General features: G+C 40.8%; 3 protein-coding genes across 4 annotated transcripts; 2 read left to right on the forward strand and 1 right to left on the reverse strand.

Annotated features, from left to right (window-relative positions):
- The first annotated feature begins 3473 nt into the window (after positions 1-3473).
- LOC139638399 (C-X-C motif chemokine 13-like) lies at positions 3474-5107 on the forward strand. 2 transcript variants are annotated; one of them, XM_071512529.1, is made up of 4 exons: positions 3474-3554; positions 4148-4274; positions 4648-4737; positions 4886-5107. In XM_071512529.1, the coding sequence occupies exons 1-3, from the start codon at positions 3494-3496 to the stop codon at positions 4733-4735; spliced, it is 276 nt and encodes a 91-aa protein (XP_071368630.1). In that variant the 5' UTR covers positions 3474-3493; the 3' UTR covers positions 4736-4737; positions 4886-5107. The 2 variants fall into 2 exon arrangements, with proteins under 2 accessions (XP_071368630.1, XP_071368629.1); XM_071512528.1 differs by having other exon boundaries at positions 4648-4731.
- Positions 5108-8180: 3073 nt separating this feature from the next.
- On the forward strand, positions 8181-9908 carry LOC139638398 (interleukin-8-like). The gene is made up of 4 exons (XM_071512527.1): positions 8181-8251; positions 8849-8975; positions 9349-9438; positions 9575-9908. Exons 1-4 carry the CDS (start codon positions 8191-8193, stop codon positions 9639-9641), a joined length of 345 nt encoding a protein of 114 aa, XP_071368628.1. The 5' UTR covers positions 8181-8190; the 3' UTR covers positions 9642-9908.
- Positions 9909-15505: 5597 nt separating this feature from the next.
- LOC139638397 (CCR4-NOT transcription complex subunit 6-like) lies at positions 15506-22449 on the reverse strand (the record flags this gene model as incomplete). Its single annotated transcript, XM_071512525.1, has 4 exons — positions 15506-15727; positions 17638-17840; positions 19026-19253; positions 22298-22449. Coding segments are annotated over 4 exons (805 nt in total), but the record flags the coding sequence as incomplete, so codon positions are not given.
- Between the last annotated feature and the right edge of the window lie 623 nt (positions 22450-23072).

Consider the following 23072-nt stretch of genomic DNA (forward strand, 5'->3'; position numbering starts at 1 on the left):
TTAGTTTTTATTTGTTTTATAGTGTGTATTCATTTTGTTGTTACCTTCATTTATGTGCAAAATGTTATAATCACAAGTCTTTGGATCTCTGTCTCCTTACTGTACTTGTCTCTCTTTTTCTCTCGATTTTTTTCTCTCATGCAAAGTGCCTTGGAAAAAGCGAGCTGAATAGGGTTTTTTGAGCCAGGGTTTCTGGCTCAAACCTGTATTGAGAATTGAAGGATTTCTTGAAGTTTATAATTGTAATTGTTTAGATGATCTGTGTATTGTTCTACAGGAACATTTACAAGTCCTATAGGGGCTGTGGGGCCTGCCTATAGGGTAAGACCACTGGAAAGACTCTAGGCTCCTTCCGAGAATCCTTCGAAGAATCCTTCAAGATCTCATCTAAATTGCTTTACTTTTGAGAGGAAGAATTGAGGGAGTCACTCTTAGAGAAGTTCTACTGGCTGACCAGAGGTGTCACCAGTGTGACAGTGACTGCTCAATATCTTTCTTTCTTTCGTTTTTAATGTCATTTTATGTATTTTTTTCTGTTTTATGTGAAGCACATTGTATTTGCCTTGTGTATGAAATGTGCTATATAAATAAAGTTTGCCTTGCCTTGCCTTGCCTTGTTTGGTGATTGATTTATTGTGTCTTCTGAGTGTGTGTCCTATTCAGCTCCACTCCCTCCTCCTGATTTGAATGGTGCCTTCAAATGGGGTCGTGTTTACCGTGTTCACGAGAAGAGCCCATATGAACGCCCTCCTCCATCATGACTTCGGAAGTGGAAATTTTCTGAATGCTCCGAGTTCACAAGTTGTGACGTGTTTGTTGACGTTTTCAGAAATGGCGGAGGCCATGGAAGTTCATTTTTCGGTGGATGGTAAGTTAATATATTGTAATTTTAGTCATATAGAGTTTTTCTTAGTAAATTTATAATATGTCTGAGGAAAATGTTGATATTCCCAACGGCCTCATCTTTTTCATTATGCCTTTGCATTTCCTGCATTACGTTACCCGCTCGCTAGCTAGCTAAATTGTTAGCCTCAGTGGCTTCTAGACACCGACAGCGTTGCCTAGCAGCGGTGCACTCACGACTTCCACGCTCACGAGTTCCATTTGAAGGCAGCAGAAGTTCTCATGGTTCTTGCTTGGTGCGTTCCCACAGGCTGGCGTTGGCGATGGTGTCTGGCCAGCAGACTCCCAGGAGGTGTCGGAGGCAGCGGTTGACGAATGTCTGTAGTTTATTGAATATGTTGGTGGTAGTTTTCCATGTTTCGGGTCCGTACAACAGAATGGATTTGACGTTTGAATTAAAGATTTTCAGTTTGGTTTGAAGTGATAGGTTTTTAGTTTTCCAGATTTTATTTAAGATGTTGAATAGTCCTATAAGATGATGTCTTGCTTTTCCTATTCTGGCTTTGACATCTTCATCCGTTCCTCCATCCAGAGTAATTATGCTCCCAAGGTATGTAAAACTATCTACCTCCTCTAGTTGATTATGATCTGTGATTATTGGTGCATTGTTCTTGTTGATTCTCATGACTTTTGTTCTTGGTGTGTTGATCTTGATCCCAAGCATAGCAGCAGTTCTTTCTAGTTTGTGTGATTTGTCCTGCATCTGTCGGTGAGTGTGTGCTAGTAGCAGAGGTGGTAGAAGTACACAAATTCCCTACTCAAGTAAAAGTGCAAATACTCATTTAAAAATATACTCTGGTAGAAGTTGAAGTATCATTTCAAATCCTTTACCCAAGTCAAAGTATAAAAGTATGTGGACTTAAATTTACTTAAAGTATAAAAGTGAAAGTCGTTCTCTAAAAAAGTCATTTCTAATGTTCTAAACTGGTTTTCTGTTGAGCGTTCCTCTGAATCCCACATGAGAAAGAGTCCGCAGCTCAAATCACAAACCTGAACCCTAGCAGCTGAATTCACTAACGTTAATTCTCTCTCTCTTGTTGCTTCTCTCTCTCTGTCCCTTTCCCTGATTTTTGGTGTCACTTTGCTGAACAAGCAGCCTGTCACATTTGGCTCTTGATCAGCTGCTTCCGGGATGTCTGATGCTGAAAATAAATTTTTCTTAGAAAATCAGTTGATGATTTCCCGAAAGTAACAAGTCTGTTTCGAAAATGTAGTGAGTAAAAGTAAAAAGTGAAAGTGAAAAACTTGAGTAAAGTACAAATACTTGAAAGTCTTACTTAAGTACAGTAATGAAGTATTTTTACTTTGTTACATCCCACCTCTGGCTAGTAGTGCTAAATCTTCAGCAGAATCTAGATCCTCCAGCTGTTCGGCCAGGCTCCACTGTATGCCGGTTCTGCTGTTGTTGGTTACTTGGCACATGGTCCAGTCTATGCAGAGGAAGAAGAGGAAGAGGAAAGGAGAGAGCAATCATCCCTGCCGCACCCTTCAGAACCTCAAAGGCCTCTGATGGGCAACCTTCATGGAGAACTCGACATTGCATCCCTTTGTAGGTGCTCTTGATGAACTTCGGGGGGATGCCATTCTTGAATCTGAACCATAGTGGAAAAGTTGACTACATTTTTATACTTGGTTCGTTTAGGTTGACATTGCCCAATTACAAGTGAACCAGGGCTTGAAAACAAAAGTCACAAGTAGTTTGTTTATTGGACAGAGTTTTAGTAAACAGTCCTCCTGCCAGGTGACAGATTTTGGTGGTGTGGGGTCAAAAAAAATCTCATCCCATTTCCTGTATCTTTAGCTAAGCATGATGGACTTGTCTGTCTCTTCTTCTCTGGTGTTCATACCAGTTAAGAACACATGAAGAAGTAGCTGAATATGAGCATCAGTCCAGACTTCATTTTGCTCTGCTCGGCTTTCCAAGCATGAGGAACCGCATCCCTCTCCTACCCATAAACCTTGCATTTTGAGATGGTTTCCTGTAGTTGGTTGGATTACGTTCTCACTCCTACCAAACCGCACTGCAGTTCACTTGTTAGAGGACTGAGACTCTGGTGCCACCAAAGTTCACATGGCTTCGTTCTCACCTGGACAAACCAACCAACTATATGAGAAAACACTGCAGAGTTGGTGTGAACCTTAGACTTACACTTGGCCTACAACATCTCACCCAGTGATTTCCTCACCACCCATCCCAACAACAGGCTAACTGGACGGCTGACCCTGCTGGCTTGAAACAACCCGCTCACTAGTTGAGAAACCAAGAATTGTGCCGCCAAAACTAATATAAATCAATACATATCATTCATCCGATTGGAGTGATGAGAATGGCTGGTAGATGAAACACTGAAAATAGGTCATTAAAAGGAAAATCCAACTTTAACTCATACAGTAGGAGCTCCAAAAACCCCAAAATAATCAGGATGCCACAATATTTGATTTTTTTTTTCTTTTTCTTTTTTTTCTGCAGGAGGTGGAGGGTTCCCCCTACACACTTCCTTATTTGCAGCTTTATAAACAGCATCTACTCCATTCACTGTCAGACTCTCACATCCTCACTGGTCCTGAAACATCAAAAGAAACCATCAAGATGCCGACCAAACCGCTGCTGCTGGCTGCACTGACTCTCTGCTGCGTCCTCGTTCTACATGGTGACACATTTTAATCTTATATTCAAGATATTTAATCCCATAACGACATTGGCCTGTTTAGCAATCTAGCTTCAGAATCAACTTTTGAAACTAGATTTTTTTTAATTAGATTATTTTTAGTTTGTATTTCTTTTCTTCTCTCATTTTTGTATTTTTGTCATTTTTGCATCTAATAATAATAATAATAATAATAATAATGATAATGAATTTTATTTATATAGCACGCTTTAAAATACAATGAAATCTCAAGGTGCTTCACAGAAAGAGTAAAACAATCATAGTTCAACGTTAAAACTGGTCAATTTACACACACAAGTAAAATTGGAGACAAAAATGTAGTAATCTAAAGTTAACAAAATGAATTGTAACATAAAAAGGTTATCGTTTGCATAGAAAAGCATAAGCTAAACCAGCTGTTTTTTTTCCCCAAAAAATATTTTTCAATTCCTCATCTACATTGAAATATTGATTTTAATATCTTGCGGTAGGCCAACTACTGAATCGATTCTGATTTAAAATGAGTTGTCATTTGAAGGCTTAACAAAGCTTGACCGTTCTTAACCACCAAACCATCAAATTAAACTTGTTCCCAGTGGTTCCCTCCATGTCGGAGCTGAGGTGCCGCTGCAGACAGACGTCCGCCACCCCCATCCCTCAACGCTCCATCAAGAAATTGGAGTTCATGCCTGCTGGAGGACACTGTCGCCAGGTGGAAATCATGTAAGTAGGAGGGCAAGACTAGAGAGTTAGATGTACAGAGACTGGAGTATGGGGAGCATTAGTCATTCACTGTTACATCAAATGAATGTCTCTGCAAAGTCAAATGTCAAAAAAATCCTTTCTGTCTCCTCTCCTCGGCTCTAATTTCCTTTCCTTGCTCTGTCTATCTATCATGCATGATGATTCTAGGGTCACAGGAATATTTCCTTACAGCGATTCAGTCAGAACACTGTAACTCTGACAGTCAGTCGTTCTGGATGAGAGTGTTAGCTAAATGCTTCAGTGTAAGAAAATGAGCTTCAAGAAAGTCAGTGGTGAGTCACTTGTTCAATGTGATCCACTGTTAACATTTAATCCCTCTTTCTCTCCATAGAGTCACCAGGAGGAATGGCATGGTTGTTTGTGTCGATCCAGAGGCAGAATGGATCAAAAAAATACTCGACTTGCTCCTAAAGAGGTAGAGGTAATGTTTTTCTGTTGCTTTTGATAAATGATTGTACTACTGTTTTTATCTAGAACCCCAGTAAGAATAGCAGTCACCTTGGTGCCACACACAGAGTTAAGATTGTAAACTCTTTTTCCTTGTCTTTTTTTCTTTTTTTTAATTACAGGAGCCGTCAAAGCACCACTACCCTGTGACGCCCACTGCTGCCTACAAGTCCAAAAAATAACATTTACTTCCTTCAGTCGATGGCTTGCTTCGATGCCCAATATCCATTGTCTTTTGTAGTGTTAACCTGTGGAAACGCTTCATAAGTATATAATATACTGTCTTAGTGCTTCATGAAAATCTTCCATATATATTAGAAACTTACATAACGTACACAATGTGTTAGGGAGATTCTCATTAAGTACTTACATTGCATTACTATGGTCTTAATACTTTTACACAGGTTAATACTCTGGAATAAGACATTTTAAAGTGTTTATAATTTTTTATGCTACCATTTCATTGCTATAAACAAATACAATATGTAGTATTTGTACTGTCACATTATACAAATGACTACTGCAAGAGTGCTTCCAGTAATTCTTTTACTTTACACAAATATGCATCAAATTGTATCCATGATGTGCTGAATGCATGTATTGCATACATGATTTGTATTGTAATCCCTGTATCCATGATTTGTATTGTATTGTAATCGCTGTATCATATTCATGATTTGTCATCGCACAAGAAAATAAAAGAGCACAAACAAGAGGACTCTTCAAAAATGACATTTTTATTGCCTACAGGAGGTGGGAGAGTGGGGGTGTGGAGAGATGATACAAGTGCTGTTGAGCATGTATGGTTTCAACTGAGGTGTACAATAACTGCTCAGAAAACAAATACAGCGGTAACCACTGCAGAAGTCTCCCATCATGCATTTATCCTGCCTCTTCCACCGCTTTCCTCCAAATAAATGCGTTGGAACTCTTCCTTGTGCCTTCAGTGGCTGAAGAGAGCACAGCTCGACTTTTCCCCAATCGTTGAGCCGTAGTGCAGCAGTGACTCAACCAAGATACCACACAGAAAATAAATGGGACTTCTACAGCGGCTACTTCTGCATTTTTTTGTCTGAAGAACACAACAAAGTCAGCACCGCCACCTACGGTTGACACACTTCCACTCTTCCTCGCAGGCGTCGTTTGGGTCGCCGCAGTTTAGCATCATTGACATTTAAATGTCAAAAATGCACACTTTGGCTTCCACAATACAAAGCCCGCTCTGTCTAGGTTAGTAGTTCTCAACCATGAGGCATCGAGGCCCAATAATCTGCAGGATTTCACTCCAACCAAACACTACAGCAGCTGATTTCACCGATTAGTTTCCTCCTCTGTGGTAGAAGGTACAACTCAGTAAAATCATGCTGCGGTGGAGTTTGGTGGAGTAAAAACCTGCAGACTCTCGGGCCTCGATGATACATCGTTGAGAGCCACTGGTCTAGAGTCTGCCAACAAGTATGACATGGTTTTTAAATACAGGTTAAGTGCAGTTATTTCAAAACCTCTGGAGAAATATAGCACCTTTGTTGGTGACTGCTGGTGGCTGAGGATCCTCGCCCAGTTAAACTGCCGCTACTAAACATGAACAAACAGCTTTGCTGCACAAAGGCAAAAGACAGCAACTGAAAACTATGTGAAACTATTTTTCTAGGAATTAGCCAAGAAAAATAAATGATTTAGTTCTTCAGCAGTTGAGAACCTTGGATTCAAGGAAGACTTGCCCTCTTTACTTTTTTGAATGTACAGATGCAGTATCCTCCAAACACAATCCTGAAGGCAAGGCAGCACTCTTCCTGTGCTACTTAGTAAAGGCAGTAACTGCTCCAAGAGTGAAACTGAGGAAAATGGCTTTAAGGTTGTTTTTTTTTACTGCCCAGCCAACTGACTTGCAAAAAGTTATTCTTTTATTCTCCTATGGTACAACACTAACAAACAAAAACCCTGGAAAAATCTCAGTCACAAATCACAACTGAAGTTACCGCCTTTCTCCTTTGTAGGGCAAAGCTCATGGTAGGTATCAGTTTACTTTATAATGGCCTTATTCCAGCAAATTAACAAGTGTGTTAACCTGTAAGAATTGTAAATGCACAAAAATACTGTGCTAGGACTTACTGAAAATCTTCCAGACAGATAATGTACTTTGGAGTACACTGTTTTTCCTCATGATAATACACACAGGTTAATACACTGGAATAAAGCCATTGTTGAGTTTTACCCAGTGTCCTTTATTTAATGTTTCTTAGGGTAGAAGCAGCAACCTGGCCTGGTTGGAGGCAGTAGAATTCATGGGTAGAGCAGGTGGAGGATCACCTGACAGAGGCTACCTGCAAATACAAAACCTTTTGACAGATGAGCCTCTTCTTTACCTCAACATTCCCCTAAGGTGGCTTGGCGTCTCATTGGCCACCGAAGACTTTGCTAACAAGCTAATGCAGCAACCACCTTGCTGTAATGAGTCTACTGAGTTCACCTGAATGCACAACTCATAAAAAACTACAACCAAAAAATTGAACAACAGGATTTTTTTACATTCAGAAATCGCATGCGATGGTGGTCATGGTAATCCTGTGGAAGATATAGCGAGCACTCTGCAGGGGTACGTACAAAAACTCACCGTGGAAAACAATCGACTACACAGGTGAGAGTTTGCATTCTTGCCAATGCTTTGCTACACAGTAGTGCGCCCACCGACATTCAGCTATCGATGTGGATCTGGTAGCCTCGCTGATAGAAAAGCTGGTTTCACAGGAAGCTGTGACCGAGGCTCATTGGACCCCATTCTGAGGCGAACGAGATAACTTGAGTCCGATTCCCCAGGTTCAATTCCTCATGATCTCATCCCCAAAGGTTGGTTTCAGGGTGGGATGGTTGGGGAAGGATGGAGATGGATGGATGGGGTTAGGGTCACATGGCTTCGTTCCCACCTGGACAAACCAACCAACTATATGAGAAAACACTGCAGAGTTGGTGTGAACCTTAGACTTACACTTGGCCTACAACATCTCAACCAATGATTTCCTCACCACCCATCCCAACAACAGGCTAACTGGAGGCTGACCCTGCTGGCTTGAAACAACCCGCTCACTAGTTGAGAAACCAAGAATTGTGCTGCCAAAACTAATATGAATCAATACATATTATTCATCTGATTGGAGTGATGAGAATGGCTGGTAGATGAAACACTGAAAATAGGTCATTAAAAGGAAAGTCCAACTTTAACTCATACATTAGGAGCTCTAAAAAACCCCAAAATAATCAGGATGCCACAATATTTGATTTTTTTTTTCTTTTTCTTTTTTTTCTGCAGGAGGTGGAGGGTTCCCCCTACACACTTCCTTATTTGCAGCTTTATAAACAGCATCTACTCCATTCACTGTCAGACTCTCACATCCTCACTGGTCCTGAAACATCAAAAGAAACCATCAAGATGCCGACCAAACCGCTGCTGCTGGCTGCACTGACTCTCTGCTGCGTCCTCGTTCTACATGGTGACACATTTTAATCTTATATTCAAGATATTTAATCCCATAACGACATTGGCCTGTTTAGCAATCTAGCTTCAGAATCAACTTTTGAAACTAGATTTTTTTTATTAGATTATTTTTAGAGTTTGTATTTCTTTTCTTCTCTCATTTTTGTATTTTTGCATCTAATAATAATAATAATGAATTGTATTTATATAGCACACTTTAAAATACAACGAAATCTCAAGGTGCTTCACAGAAAGAGTAAAACAATCATAGTTCAACGTTAAAACTGGTCAATTTACACAAAAAAAATAAAAAAAATAATGTTATTATGGGCATAAACCAAAATAAGGGTTAAAATTTAGTAATCTAAAGTTAACAAAATTAATTGTAACATAAAAAGGTTATCGTTTGCATAGAAAAGCATAAGCTAAACCAGCTGTTTTTTTCCCAAAAAAATATTTTTCAATTCCTCATCTACATTGAAATATTGATTTGAATATCTTGCGGTAGGCCAACTACTGAATCGATTCTGATTTAAAATGAGTTGTCATTTGAAGGCTTAACAAAGCTAGACCGTTCTTAACCACCAAACCATCAAATTAAACTTGTTCCCAGTGGTTCCCTCCATGTCGGAGCTGAGGTGCCGCTGCAGACAGACGTCCGCCACCCCCATCCCTCGACGCTCCATCAAGAAATTGGAGTTGATGCCTGCTGGAGGACACTGTCGCCAGGTGGAAATCATGTAAGTAGGACAGCAAGACTGGAGAGTTAGATGTACAGAGACTGGAGTATGGGGAGCATTAGTCATTCACTGTTACATCAAATGAATGTCTCTGCAAAGTCAAATGTCAAAAAAATCCTTTCTGTCTCCTCTCCTCGGCTCTAATTTCCTTTCCTTGCTCTGTCTATCTATCATGCATGATGATTCTAGGGTCACAGGAACATTTCCTTACAGCTATTCAGTCAGAACACTGTAACTCTGACAGTCAGTCGTTCTGGATGAGAGTGTTAGCTAAATGCTTCAGTGTAAGAAAATGAGCTTTAGGAAAGTCAGTGGTGAGTCACTTGTTCAATGTGATCCACTGTTAACATTTAATCCCTCTTTCTCTCCATAGAGTCACCAAGAGGAATGGCAAGGTTGTTTGTGTCGATCCAAAGCCAAGATGGATCAAAGCATTTCTCAGATCGTTCCCAGAAATGCAGAGGTAATGTTTTTCTGTTGCTTTTGATAAATGATTGTACTACTGTTTTTATCTAGAACCCCAGTAAGAATAGCAGTCACCTTGGTGCCACAGAGAGTTAAGATTGTTAACTTTTTCTTTGTCTTTTTTTAAATTACAGGAGCCATCAAAGCACCACCAGCTCTACCACTGTGACGCCCACTGCTGCCTACAAGTCCAAAAAATAACATTTACTTCCTTCAGTCGATGGCTTGCTTCGATGCCCAATATCCATTGTCTTTTGTAGTGTTAACCTGTGGAAACGCTTCATAAGTATATAATATACTGTCTTAGTGCTTCATGAAAATCTTCCATATATATTAGAAACTTACATAACGTACACAATGTGTTAGGGAGATTCTCATTAAGTACTTACACTGCATTACTATGGTCTTAATACTTTTACACAGGTTAATACTCTGGAATAAGACATTTTAAAGTGTTTATAATTTTTTATGCTACCATTTCATTGCTATAAACAAATACAATACTACAAATACAATATGTAGTATTTGTACTGTCACATTATACAAATGACTACTGCAAGAGTGCTTCCAGTAATTCTTTTACTTTATACAAATATGCATCAAATTGTATCCAAGATGTGCTGAATGCATGTATTGCATACATGATTTGTATTGTAATCCCTGTATCCATGATTTGTATTGTATTGTAATCGCTGTATCATATTCATGATTTGTCATCGCACAAGAAAATAAAAGAGCACAAACAAGAGGACTCTTCAAAAATGACATTTTTATTGCCTACAGGAGGTGGGAGAGTGGGGGTGTGGAGAGATGATACAAGTGCTGTTGAGCATGTATGGTTTCAACTGAGGTGTACAATAACTGCTCAGAAAACAAATACAGCGGTAACCACTGCAGAAGTCTCCCATCATGCATTTATCCTGCCTCTTCCACCGCTTTCCTCCAAATAAATGCGTTGGAACTCTTCCTTGTGCATTCAGTGGCTGAAGAGAGCACAGCTCGACTTTTCCCCAATCGTTGAGCCGTAGTGCAGCAGTGACTCAACCAAGATACCACACAGAAAATAAATGGGACTTCTACAGCGGCTACTTCTGCATTTTTTTGTCTGAAGAACACAACAAAGTCAGCACCGCCACCTACGGTTGACACACTTCCACTCTTCCTCGCAGGCGTTGTTTGGGTCACCGCAGTTTAGCACCATTGACATTTAAATGTCAAAAATGCACACTTTGGCTTCCACAATACAAAGCCCGCTCTGTCTAGGTTAGTAGTTCTCAACCATGAGGCATCGAGGCCCAATAATCTGCAGGATTTCACTCCAACCAAACACTACAGCAGCTGATTTCACCGATTAGTTTCCTCCTCTGTGGTAGAAGGTACAACTCAGTAAAATCATGCTGCGGTGGAGTTTGGTGGAGTGAAAACCTGCAGACTCTCGGGCCTCGATGATACATCGTTGAGAGCCACTGGTCTAGAGTCTGCCAACAAGTATGACATGGTTTTTAAATACAGGTTAAGTGCAGTTATTTCAAAACCTCTGGAGAAAGATAGCACCTTTGTTGGTGACTGCTGGTGGCTGAGGATCCTCGCCCAGTTAAACTGCCGCTACTAAACACGAACAAACAGCTTTGCTGCACAAAGGCAAAAGACAGCAACTGAAAACTATATGAAACTATTTTTCTAGGAATTAGCCAAGAAAAATAAATGATTTAGTTCTTCAGCAGTTGAGAACCTTGGATTCAAGGAAGACTTGCCCTCTTTACTTTTTTGAATGTACAGATGCAGTATCCTCCAAACACAATCCTGAAGGCAAGGCAGCACTCTTCCTGTGCTACTTAGTAAAGGCAGTAACTGCTCCAAGAGTGAAACTGAGGAAAATGGCTTTAAGGTTGTTTTTTTTTACTGCCCAGCCAACTGACTTGTAAAAGGTTATTCTTTTATTCTCCTATGGTCCAACACCAACAAACAAAAATAAAACCCCCGGAGAAATCATAGTCACAAATCACAACTGAATTTACTGCCTTTCTCCTTTGTAGGGCAAAGCTCATGGTAGGTATCAGTTTACTTTATAATGGCCTTATTCCAGCAAATTAACCAGTGTGTTAACCTGTAAGAATTGTAAATGCACAAAAATACTGTGCTAGGACTTACTGAAAATCTTCCAGACAGATAATGTACTTTGGAGTACACTGTTTTTCCTCATGATAATACACACAAGTTAATACACTGGAATAAAGCCATTGTTGAGTTTTACCCAGCGTCCTTTATTTAATGTTTCTTAGGGTAGAAGCAGCAACCTGGCCTTGTTGGAGGCAGTAGAATTCATGGGTAGAGCAGGTGGAGGATCACCTGACAGAGGCTACCTGCAAATACAAAACGTTTTGACAGATGAGCCTCTTCTTTACCTCAACATTCCCCTAAGGTGGCTTGGCGTCTCATTGGCCACCGAAGACTTTGCTAACAAGCTAATGCAGCAACCACCTCGCTGTAATGAGTCTACTGAGTTCACCTGAATGCACAACTCATAAAAAACTACAACCAAAAAAATTGAACAACAGGATTTTTTACATTCAAAAATCGCATGCGATGGTGGTCATGGTAATCCTGTGGAAGATATAGCGAGCACTCTGCAGGGGAAACTACAAAAACTCACCGTGGAAAACAATCGACTACACAGGTGAGAGTTCGCATTCTTGCCAATGCTTTGCTACACAGTAGTGCGCCCACCGACATTCAGCTATCGATGTGGATCTGGTAGCCTCGCTGATAGAAAATATGGCAAACAGAGGATGATTTGTCGTTGACCTTAAGGGTACAAAAAAGCTGGTTTCACAGGAAGCTGTGACCGAGGCTCATTGGAACCCATTCTGAGGCGAACGAGATAACTTGAGTCCAATTCCCCAGGTTCAATTCCTCATGATCTCATCCCCAAAGGTTGGTTTCAGGGTGGGATGGTTGGGGAAGGATGGAGAGATGGATGGATGGATGGATGGATGGATGGATGGAGGGATGGATGGACGACGGCGCTGGGTTACTCTCTGAGCGTCTTGGTCTCATGGGCAGTGCTGCTGTTGGAGAAATTGTACAAACTAGGCACGTTGTTTGTAGAAAAAGTATGCGAGGTGCGCTCTACAAAAAAAAAACCCAAAGGTCAAATGCCTGCAGATACTGGTAGTCGGATGTTCTCATGGAAGAGAACTGGCTGTGGAAGTTGTGGATGATGTGTGTGAGGAGAGATGTGGAAGTGGAAGGGATCTGGGAATCCTTTTTTGGGGAAAACTCAAGAGGGAAACATCATCAGCTGGAAAGAGGAACAAACCAAAACAGAATTTAGATTAAGCATCGCCTCAGAGCGAGAGCAGCTTTGAGAGGACGTTTAGATTTTGCGGTGGAGAAATAAAAGCCATCACGACAATTTGCTTTTAAATCTAGAACATTTATCTGTTGTTTTCTTTTTTTTTCAAAAACTTGGTAATACTGAATTGTACAAAGTACCAATTGAAGACTGCATTTCAGTTAGAGACAGAAAATGCCCGTAGTTCAAAAACAAAGTTCGACGGAGACATTGGGTCTCTACAAGAATATTGGAGACAAGTGGAAGGTGGGTATTCACATATGACCGCTTAGTGCACTGGGCAAAAAAACGTACAACACCACGTACATCTTTGATTTGTGACAAAAAAAACACCCCTTTGTCGGAGAATGGTACATTCCCCTCGCAGATGTGAAGGACGCCCAGTCACCAAAGACAATTAAATTTCTCTTTATGTACAACTGTCATACAAATCAGAATACCCCATGAAATGAATTTAGGAGTGAAGTATAGGCCTCAAAATGCTCACAAAGGCTGACTTCATCAACACCATGGAGGCATACTTGTTAGCGTTACCCATTAGCGTCAAATCATGTGCAAATGAAGCAAAGCCGATACTGCTGAGGCCAGGTGAGTTGGTTGACTGCGGCTTAAAGCTGGGTTTACATTGTGCCGTGTTGTGTTGACACCACATACCCAAAAATTATGGCTTTTTTTTCAGATACTGAACAGAGCAAACGCCAAGTTTTACAATACATTAATTCAGTCTCAAAGAGTCAGGGCTTAGTTAATTATCCACCAACTAGGCACTACAGTGTAAAGTAACGTGTGCCAGATATGTTGAACACTACAAGTGTATGTGTACAGCGGTAGCTGCTGTCGAAGTCCCGCTGCACGAGTTTCTCCTGTCCATCCCACATTAATACTGCAGACAAGGCTTTCTTCACAAGTCATACAGCAGAACCAAATAACAACATTGTAAAACAAAACTCTAGTGTCTCTAAACCAACTGCACCGACTACCAGACCATTCCTCGTCCCTTCTGATGGCTGAAAAGAGCCAAACTTCAATTTTCCAAACAATTCTTCTTGGGGATGGAGCAAAAGTGCAGGAGTAATTTTAGCAAACATGCAGTAAGATATGGGACTTCTACAACAACTACATCTGTAACATACATACATTATCCAAGTCACTTGGACAGACCTGTGCTTATAAAGTATTTTCAAAGCAATAGCTTCCTATTTGGTTTTGCACGTAGGACACGACTCTAAAAGTCTTTCGTTTGAGAGGTACTTCTGAATGCATAGTATAGCCCTGAGTTACAACTTAAATAAAGGGCTATCACTTTTAGTCAGACTAATGTCAGTCATGTAACACACAAATATACTAAGTTTAGAGACCACGGGAATCTGGCACCAAAAGGCTTTCACAACCAATTTCATGGTGGGCCTTCGGTAATACATTCGGCTCTGGGTCAGAAATCACTAGGTGATTCTCCTCAGAAAGTGTTCTCTCTCAATTGTTTCCGATATCAATAAATAAATATAGTCTCACAATGACAGAGCGTGTCATTCATCCTGGGAAGACTCTTTGGCCAGTCAGGTGCTGGGAAACAGGACGATCCACCAGTAAGACGGCAGGTGTTAAAAAGCACTGCTTCAAAAGCTAAAGACCTAAAGCATACTATTAGTGATTGCCAGGGTGTGTTGCAAATAAATATCATCCATTATGTCATTTTTTTCAAAGCAACTCAATTAGTGGGAAGAATAATTTGGTTATAATGCTAATAATAATTTTGGATTTTAGGTTAAGAGCCTACTCTTTAGGGTCAAACGATTGTTTGGACACTTTATAATGCTGCAGCAAACTCATCTTTCAAAATAAAGTGAGCATGAACAGGTTGAAACCAAACTTGAGAGAGATGCTGAGAGGTAAAAGACTGGCAAAATAGGAAAAAAAAATCATATGAGTGAATGCAGTAGCAGCATAGTAATGTCCAAACAGGATTGTACCAATGCGTAATCAACATTAGTGCGGCTGGGAAGGTTTACAAAGCCCACAGCTGGGACATCAGATCATTTCATATTTCATATATATATATCATTTCTAATTTCCTAACTGAACATACCGATGTAGTGTTCAATAATCATGTTACCATACTTTTAACACTAACACAGTGTGACGCAGTGTTAAAATTATGTTACCATGTTACCTTGCTCGAATAAGATCAGAATTCAACAGGCTTGTGATGAAAAAGAAAAAAAATAATAAAATCAAATAAAAATAAAATGCAGATCATTTGAAATTTATGTGAAGTGTAGTGGAATTCTCTAGTAACAAAAAAAAGAAAAAAAAAGAAAAATAATATTAGTTAAGGACTGCCATTGTAGGAGCAGAATCTACAAGCTGTCATGATCATATCTAAGGCAAAAACACTTGACATGGGGGTTACCAAAGCAACTTCATCCCAAGCCCTCCATTTGGTATCAAGCCTTTCAAGGGGGGGGGGGGGGGGGAGGAGGAAAAAAATACATTACAGTGTGCAAAAACACAAAAAGGAGCAACAATGGGCAAATACTTCACTCCTTGCGGGAGGGTGGGGGGGTCGGTCTGAGTTTAAATGTGATCGGTAGACTGTACAGGGTCCTGCAGGAGGACAGGCAGAGGGACGGGACTGGGGGAGGGGGGGTCTTAGGAGAGTGTTTGGATGTGGGTGGGTTGGGGGGGGGGGGGTTAGGGGTCTCGGGCTGCACTACCTGTGGACCGGCAGGTGCAGCCCGTTGAGGGGGTTGAGCGGGTGGGGCAGGGGGGGGTGCAGCTCCAGCTGGGCCAGCAGGGAGAAGTGGTCCGAGGGGATGTGGGGGTGGGGGCAGCCGGTGATGTTGTTGTCACTCAGCCACTGGCTGTCCAGCGGCCCCAGCAGGCCCAAAACACTCATGTGGGTCTTGGAGAAGAAGATGTAGTCGATCACGCCCTGCCGACAGAGAGAGAGAGAGAGGAGAGAGAGAGGGAGGAGAGAGAGAGAGGAGAGAGAGAAAGATGATCATTACAAAGTAGTGTGATAGTTTATTGATCCCCGTAGGGAAACTCTGGGTCTTTCTCAGTTTTTTGTTTTTGTGCATTCTTGTGTCTTCCATGATGCTTTTGAAGTAATATCTAACAGCAGAAGTATGATTCCAAAACAAAAGAGCACCGGAGATGGATAAAGATCAGAGAAGTTTACTTGAGAACCGAGGATGTAGGGCTGGGCGATAATTCAATATTATCGTTTATCATCTTTCAGTGGAATCATATGGTGATGATATGAAGATATTTTGATATCGTGACACATTTCTGCTGTCTAAATTGAAGATGGCAAGCAAATTTTAAAAAAACTCTTATAAAATGAGGTATGGTAGGAATATTATTTGAATATTTCTGTTTTGTTTGCCATCACACCTAACATTACCATTCGGTTCAATGAGATGAACATTCATTTGATTATTTAACGTGATTTTGCATACATGAACCATATCGTGATATATATTGATATCGAGAAAAATCCTTATGATTATCATGATATTGATTTCAACCATATATCGCCCAGCCCCGCGAGGATGTATCAGATGGTGACTTGGCCGATGAGAATAAATGGAAATCCCTAAGATTGACTGTGAGAACACATCATGTCCAAAAAGGCCCATATTCACTAAAGGTTTGTGCAGGAAGAGTGCGAGTTCCATCACCAAAATGATCAAATCAGGATGCCATGCTGTTGACCAACTGTGTGGAAAGTTTGCCTAATAGCACTGGTCAGAAAAATCTGGGCGTAGTTTGAGCCCAATTCACACACTTTGCAACACCAACTTCCATATTTACTGCAGCGCATATAAGATGTTTTTAAAGGAGGCATAAAGTCTGTACAAAGTGTTTGACCATTCAGAACGGCTGCGATCACTGCTACAACATATGGGCAATGTCGCCAGCAAGTCAGGAAGCAAGGGAGAGGATTTTCCATTGTAGAATCTCCTATCAGATCAGGTTGGTGATGGATTGGTGGATTAGTTTTACAACTGAACCAATTTGCTTGCACAGTGCTCAGTTCAAGGTCTTGTTTGCACCACAACTTGATTTCCATAAATTCCTTAGTGAATAAGATGAAACATCAACGCTCTTAGCTCAAGCAACTGAAGCACAAAAAAAATCTTAGTGAATCTGGACCTCAGTGTCTTGCTCAAGGACACTTTGGCAGTGCAGATGCTTGCCGACGTGGGAGCTTGAACCCAGGTTGTCCTATTGAATGGTAGTTTCTCTAACAGTTAGGCCGCCCTGCCACCGGAGAAGGTTATTTGTTTCTACTAACATGCAAAAGTACAAAACCCTCCAGCAATGATGCATCTGTATAACTAATGGCACACGGCAGAGATTGCAAGGAAAATCCCAAGTAGACACTCTAGGGCTTCACTGGGGGTTCATCTGAGTTCCACAGGGAGCTAATAAGCACCTTCTGGATCCCCAGTAGAAAACCCCTTTAGGCTTCAAACCCTTTAGGTTCTTCAAGGAACCATAGAACCCTTTAGGGCTGAAGGTTATCATGCACTGTCAAAAGGAGAGGTAGTCCATTTCTACTGATGTACAAATTGGCAAAAACAAAAAGGAAATAAAACAAAACCTAGAAATGACACATCTGTGTAACAAATGGTTGCATTACCCAGAAAGTAGAAAGTAGAATCAAAACTGTATGCAAATGCACATACAGGTAGTGTGACACTATTTTAACACAGCAGTGTACCTGAGCCCCTTTGGATGTGTAAGTATCTCTTTGTTTGAACCCCCGCAACTCTCAAATTGCCCCAAACACAAAAGTATTTATTAGGGATTGCACAACACTTAGAGGAAGTTTACCTTGAAGTCATATGTGTAGTTGGTGTAAGGCATCAGATTATTCTCATAGGCGCTCTTCAACTGGAAGTTGTGGGTGATGCTCCCGTCTGAGTTGCCGTTCTTGCCGTTGCAGCTGAAGTTGGTCAGACATTCATTGTAGCGCAGCTCCTTGAAGTCCTTGTGGTTTTCGGCCACACCTCCACTGCTCAGGTATTCCACCACACCTGGACGACACAAGGGGAACGGTAATCTGGGTTTCCCGCAGTGAAACACCCCGCCTTGATTGTAAAGCCCTCCCAAATCCCATTATTTATGTGTTTATTTTCACTGAGACCAAGGAAATGATGACCTCAGCATCCAGCTGCAACATCTGCTGGCTAAACGTGACACTGCAACCAGTGAGCATATTATTGTCACCAATGAGCAGATCATTTTGGGAGCTACAACTATGTGCAAGTAAAGTTAATTAATTAAGCTAAAGTTGAAGCCATAATACCAGCATTACATAATATCTAATACCTCTCTCAAGCCACCATGACTTCACACAGCCTTTCTCTCTGCACTTACTGCTATACTTCTTTAGCCAATGCAAACTAATTTAACAGAGTTCATTTTCCCTTGTCTATAAAACAAAAATGGCAGCTAGAAAAAATTGTGCGTGCGTCATTTACTGACATTTAGTTTAGTCAGTCACTACCACCTTGACTAACACATTTCCTGTGGGAAACCATGGGTGCTACAAGACTACCAGACTAGTTGCCGGGCAACAAAGTACCTCTTCTGTGTGCAGGCCCATTGGCTAGTAAATTCCCAAATTCACTAGCTACTTTGACTATTTAACCAGTAGACCAGTCACAGGTAGAATTTACCAGCTGTTGGTTGGTAGCTGCTGTTATTTTCCCATCATGCCATGTACCCATTACATTACATTACATTACTTAAGTAGTACAGACCCTAGTACCCACCCTTAGATATCAACAGTATTCCAGTGCCAGACTGCCTAGACAGGTGAGGCCCTCGCAACCCACTGATCACAATCAATGTGTTGAATGTGTTGTTCTCTGACTGAACTTCATTAATTTTAAACAGGGGAATCAGTTGCTGCTGAATCATTGCATTGTGATGCAGGTGTTACATGTGCAGCATGTTGACAAGGCATGTGTGAACTAAACCAAACGCTGTTGTACTCTGTTGTTTGCCAGCTCTCTGTCAAGTGTCTGATGAAAGCATTTCATTAGTAAAACATACATTTCATGAAAATGCATATTGCAAAACTAATCAATAACTATTTTTCTCCAGTTAGAGCCTCAGGATCTTTGCGTAGAACTCTGAACAACATAACCGCATTAGAGATCGAGCGTGACTGAAGCGTGACAGAGGTTTCTAGAGGTTTCTGCAGGCCGTCCTACCAGAGTCGGGCAGCGAGTTGAGGTCAGCACACAGGACGATGGGGATGGAGGACGGGTCGGAGGTGGGCGAGCCGGTGGCCACGGAGCCCGAGGCCCGCTCCGCGATGCTCTTCAGCTCCGACAGGAACATCATGGTTTGGATCAACTTGACGTCCGAGTACTCGGGGTCCCAGTGCATGTGGGCGTTGGCCACCAGGATCAGCTGCCGCTCCTGAGGGGGCTTCATGCCTGGAAACACAAGAAACTGGATGGAATTATAGAAAACACACATATCTAGCCAACAAAAGGACAACTAAGAGCAAAACAGAAGGGTGGGATTTAACCAGGTTTAGTTTAATTGCACATTGTAAAAAAGAGGTAAAAATGCTAATAAAAGACAGAAAAACAAACACAAACTGTGCAGGTGAGATGAAGAAACCCAAAAGTGTTTATAAAACATCTCAAACCAAAAAGCAAGACACACAAGATCAGTGAAAATGAAACTACTGTCTGCGTCTATAGAGAAGCTGGCAGCAGGTGTTACATAATTTAAAAAGCCCCAAGTATAAAGACAGTGAAGGATGATTAAGAGTGAAAACAAGACGTGAGATTTACACAATGAGGGAAAATTATATTACCCAATACCTGAATAGACAGATGATTCATGCGGGGGGTGCTAACTGATAAAACAATTAAAAAGGAAGAAAACTTAACAGCTACTTAACAGGTGAGAAACAGAAACTTCAGATGACTTCTAAAATCATTTCACCCCAGAATATTAGACACAAACAACATCTTTACTATTCTGTGTCGCTACAGACAAGCAGAGAGATGTGATGTAATTTCAGAAGCCCCAAGTACTGAGACAATGAAAGAAGAGTAAGAGTGAAAAGGAAGAGTGGGATTTGTAAAAGGTGAGTGAAAATGAAAACCCCATTGATGAAGTGTGAGAAGTTATAAATATAGGAGCGGCTGTCCTGCATGTCACTTAGCGCTTCAGGAAGGAACTGCCACCTACTGGCAAATATTGGTTATGTGATCCAAACAGAGCAGAGAAGGTTTATGAAACAGGTAACAAACTTTTGTTTACCCATAACCAGTGGTGGAAGAAGTACTGAGATCTTTTACTTAAGTAAAAGTAGCAATACAACAATGTAAAGATACTCCATTACAAGTAAAAGTCCTGCATTCAAAATCTTACTTAAGTAAAAGTACATAAGTATTGGCAGCAAAATGTACTTAGAGTATCAAAGTAAACGTACTCATTATGCAAACTGTCCCCATTTAGAGAGTTATATATTTCATAAATTATTGGAATATTAATACTGATTTATTGACATACATGTACATGTAAGCAGCATTTTAAAGTTGTCAACGTGAAGCAAATCTAAAAAGTACAATATTTCCCTCTAAAATGTAGTGGAGTATAAGTACAAAGTAGCATAAAATGGAAATACTCAAGTAAAGTACAAGTACCTCAAAATTGTACTTAAGTACAGTACTTGAGTAAATGTACTTGGTTACTTTCCACCACTACCCATCAGCCACAGTGTCTGACACATCCAAAATCCAGCAGCCACTTTCACTCACCAACTGGATTTTGTAGAACAAAATAAGACCTCCAATTGATGGTTGTTTACCTGCCAAAGTGTCTGGTGTATTCAAACATGCAGTACCATCCAGTCATAATTTACCAGTGTTTATTACACGGCTTTGTTGAATACTCAATTCTGATTGGCCAATGAACGCATTCTGAGGTCTGTAATTTCTGAATACCAGACCGAACAGACTGTCGTTTCTCATAACAGACCGGACAGTCTCACATCCCGACTCCGCAGTCAAGAAGTCTGGTCAATTTTGTTGATTTCTAATCAAATGAACTAGCGACACCTTGTGGTAAAAAGACGTTACTGCTTAGTTACTGCAGGCGAAACATGGTTTTTTTTTTCCAGTCTTACCTCAAACCTTAAAACTTTTGATTGTTGGTCAGACGCTGAACAGGAATCTTACGGGATGTCTACGTTGCTATGGTTACAGTTCTGTTACAATGTCACCCAGGGATTCTAGCTACAGACGTTGCTATGGTTACAGTTTTTTTTAGCCAAAGCTAGTAAATTGCTTTAGCTTGTAATAAAATCATATTTTGTGTGATATGAGATGAATGTCTTTGGTAAATAGCCTTGTAATAAGCAGGATAATGTATAGGCAGCTGATAGTGTGCATGGAGTCGGGTCATTATGGCAAAATTCAAGACCTCAACACAAATCGCATACTGAACGCTTGCTGTAAATTATCCCTCATATGGCTGGTGGAAATTCCCCACCCAGGCTGTCATGTCAGAAGACGGCTCAGTACAAACACAAACCAAACACTATTCATACTAACTGATGTGTATTATAGGCTGCAGTGTGTGGGAAAATATCAACACAACATTTTTTGACCGACTACATTCTCTCAGACTGAAGCTGAAAGCAATTTGTATGTTTGCATGTTGACCGTTTAGGATGTCATTACACCCTCCGACTGCTGCTAAAATATTCATTAAGTACTGTGTAATTCATGCTGAATAAATTATGAAATGAAAGGATTAACTGAAATGAATGGATTAACTCATTGTAATTTCACGTATTGCGATAAATGAGCACGGTATATACGTATGAATGCGCAGGAATCCCCCTCAGGGCCAACACTGATCTCTGCTCTCTTCTGTTGTTTTCACTGATTAATTGACTTTTCCATCACTCAAACTGCTCAGCATCATCAGTTCTTCTTCACTCTTCTAATCAGGAATGGGAGTCAGGATTTATTTATTTTTTTATTTTGTGTGTGTGTGTGTGTGTGTTTGTGTGTGTGTGTTCCTGATTAGATTTAGAGCGATATCGGTTTGCCTGGATTCTTTGCACATCTTCATTTAATTGTTTAATTGTGTGTTTTTTTTTTAAATTAATACTTCATTTTAAAAAAGGCAGCAAACCACACTTTCCTCTACCACTGAATAGGTGAAGTGGGTCACCCTGCCTTAAACTGCCGTTAACCCAACCATTAATTTCACCAGTATGGGTTCAGGTGGAGAGTTTTAGTGTCCCATGATCCCCAGCATTTAGATCATGTTTCAGAGGCTTTAGCTTGTAATCTTCTTGCATGAAAGCGGTCAAATTTAAAGACATTATGATGCATGAATTATTGTATAGCTCTTTTAAAACAGGTCTGAAGTAAGAGGCGTGTGGCAGATGTTTCACACATAACCGTAGTCCAGACCAGCTGATTAGCAGGAACTACTGCGGGTTCCTTACCGCCAGAGAACATGTCTTTGTCGACCTCCAGCAGAACGGCCACCCCGATGTTGTCTTTGGTCATCACTCTGTTCAGCATGACCTCTGACCCCTCGGAGTTGGCCATGGCCACCTGGTTGAACTCCACAGTGTGTTTCTGGACCAGAGTGAACCTGCAGAAAACAAACCAAACAACAGCAGCAGTAGCGATTATTGGTTATTCTGAAAATGGTAAAAAAAAACCCAATAAAAGAGTAAGACGGTTCAACAGATAAAACACAACCGTGAACTAGAGTTGGCCGGTTGGATGAATACATTGGGAATCATTGAAATTCCCTTGCCAGTTTTTTGCCCATTTAAATTACCTTGATCTTTGGCAATTTTAAATGTCGCCTAGTCCAAGACTCACTCACTCAAATGGTGACGCACAAAGGGACAATTATGCTCAAGTTTAGATTTTAAATGTATTTAGAGCCTAAAAACAGCCGTCATTTCCCAGAGCTTTCCTAAGAGTCAGCTGGTTTTGCTCCATTTGAGTGTCTTGTGTTACTGCTTTCTATTGGGAATGCACCGCCACCTGATACTTGTTAAATGTTTTCTTGACTTTGAAAACGTATACTATAATGTAAAACGTAAAAATGTTTTTTTTTTTAAAACCAAGATTCAATTCAAGTCATCTCAGTCGCTCTCTGGACATGGACAACTGCAAAGCGACTAGTCCAGAGCCTCACTACCGTACAAAAAAAAATAGTGCACCTCCCCCCGACATGGGTGAAAACATTGGGGGTCAGCTATA

This window comes from Centroberyx affinis, unplaced genomic scaffold (assembly GCF_046629955.1).
Source record: "Centroberyx affinis isolate AG114_WGS23_722 - 3 ecotype Tasmania unplaced genomic scaffold, CSIRO-AGI_Caff_v1 ptg006330l_1, whole genome shotgun sequence".
NCBI classification, from domain to species: Eukaryota; Metazoa; Chordata; class Actinopteri; order Beryciformes; family Berycidae; genus Centroberyx; species Centroberyx affinis.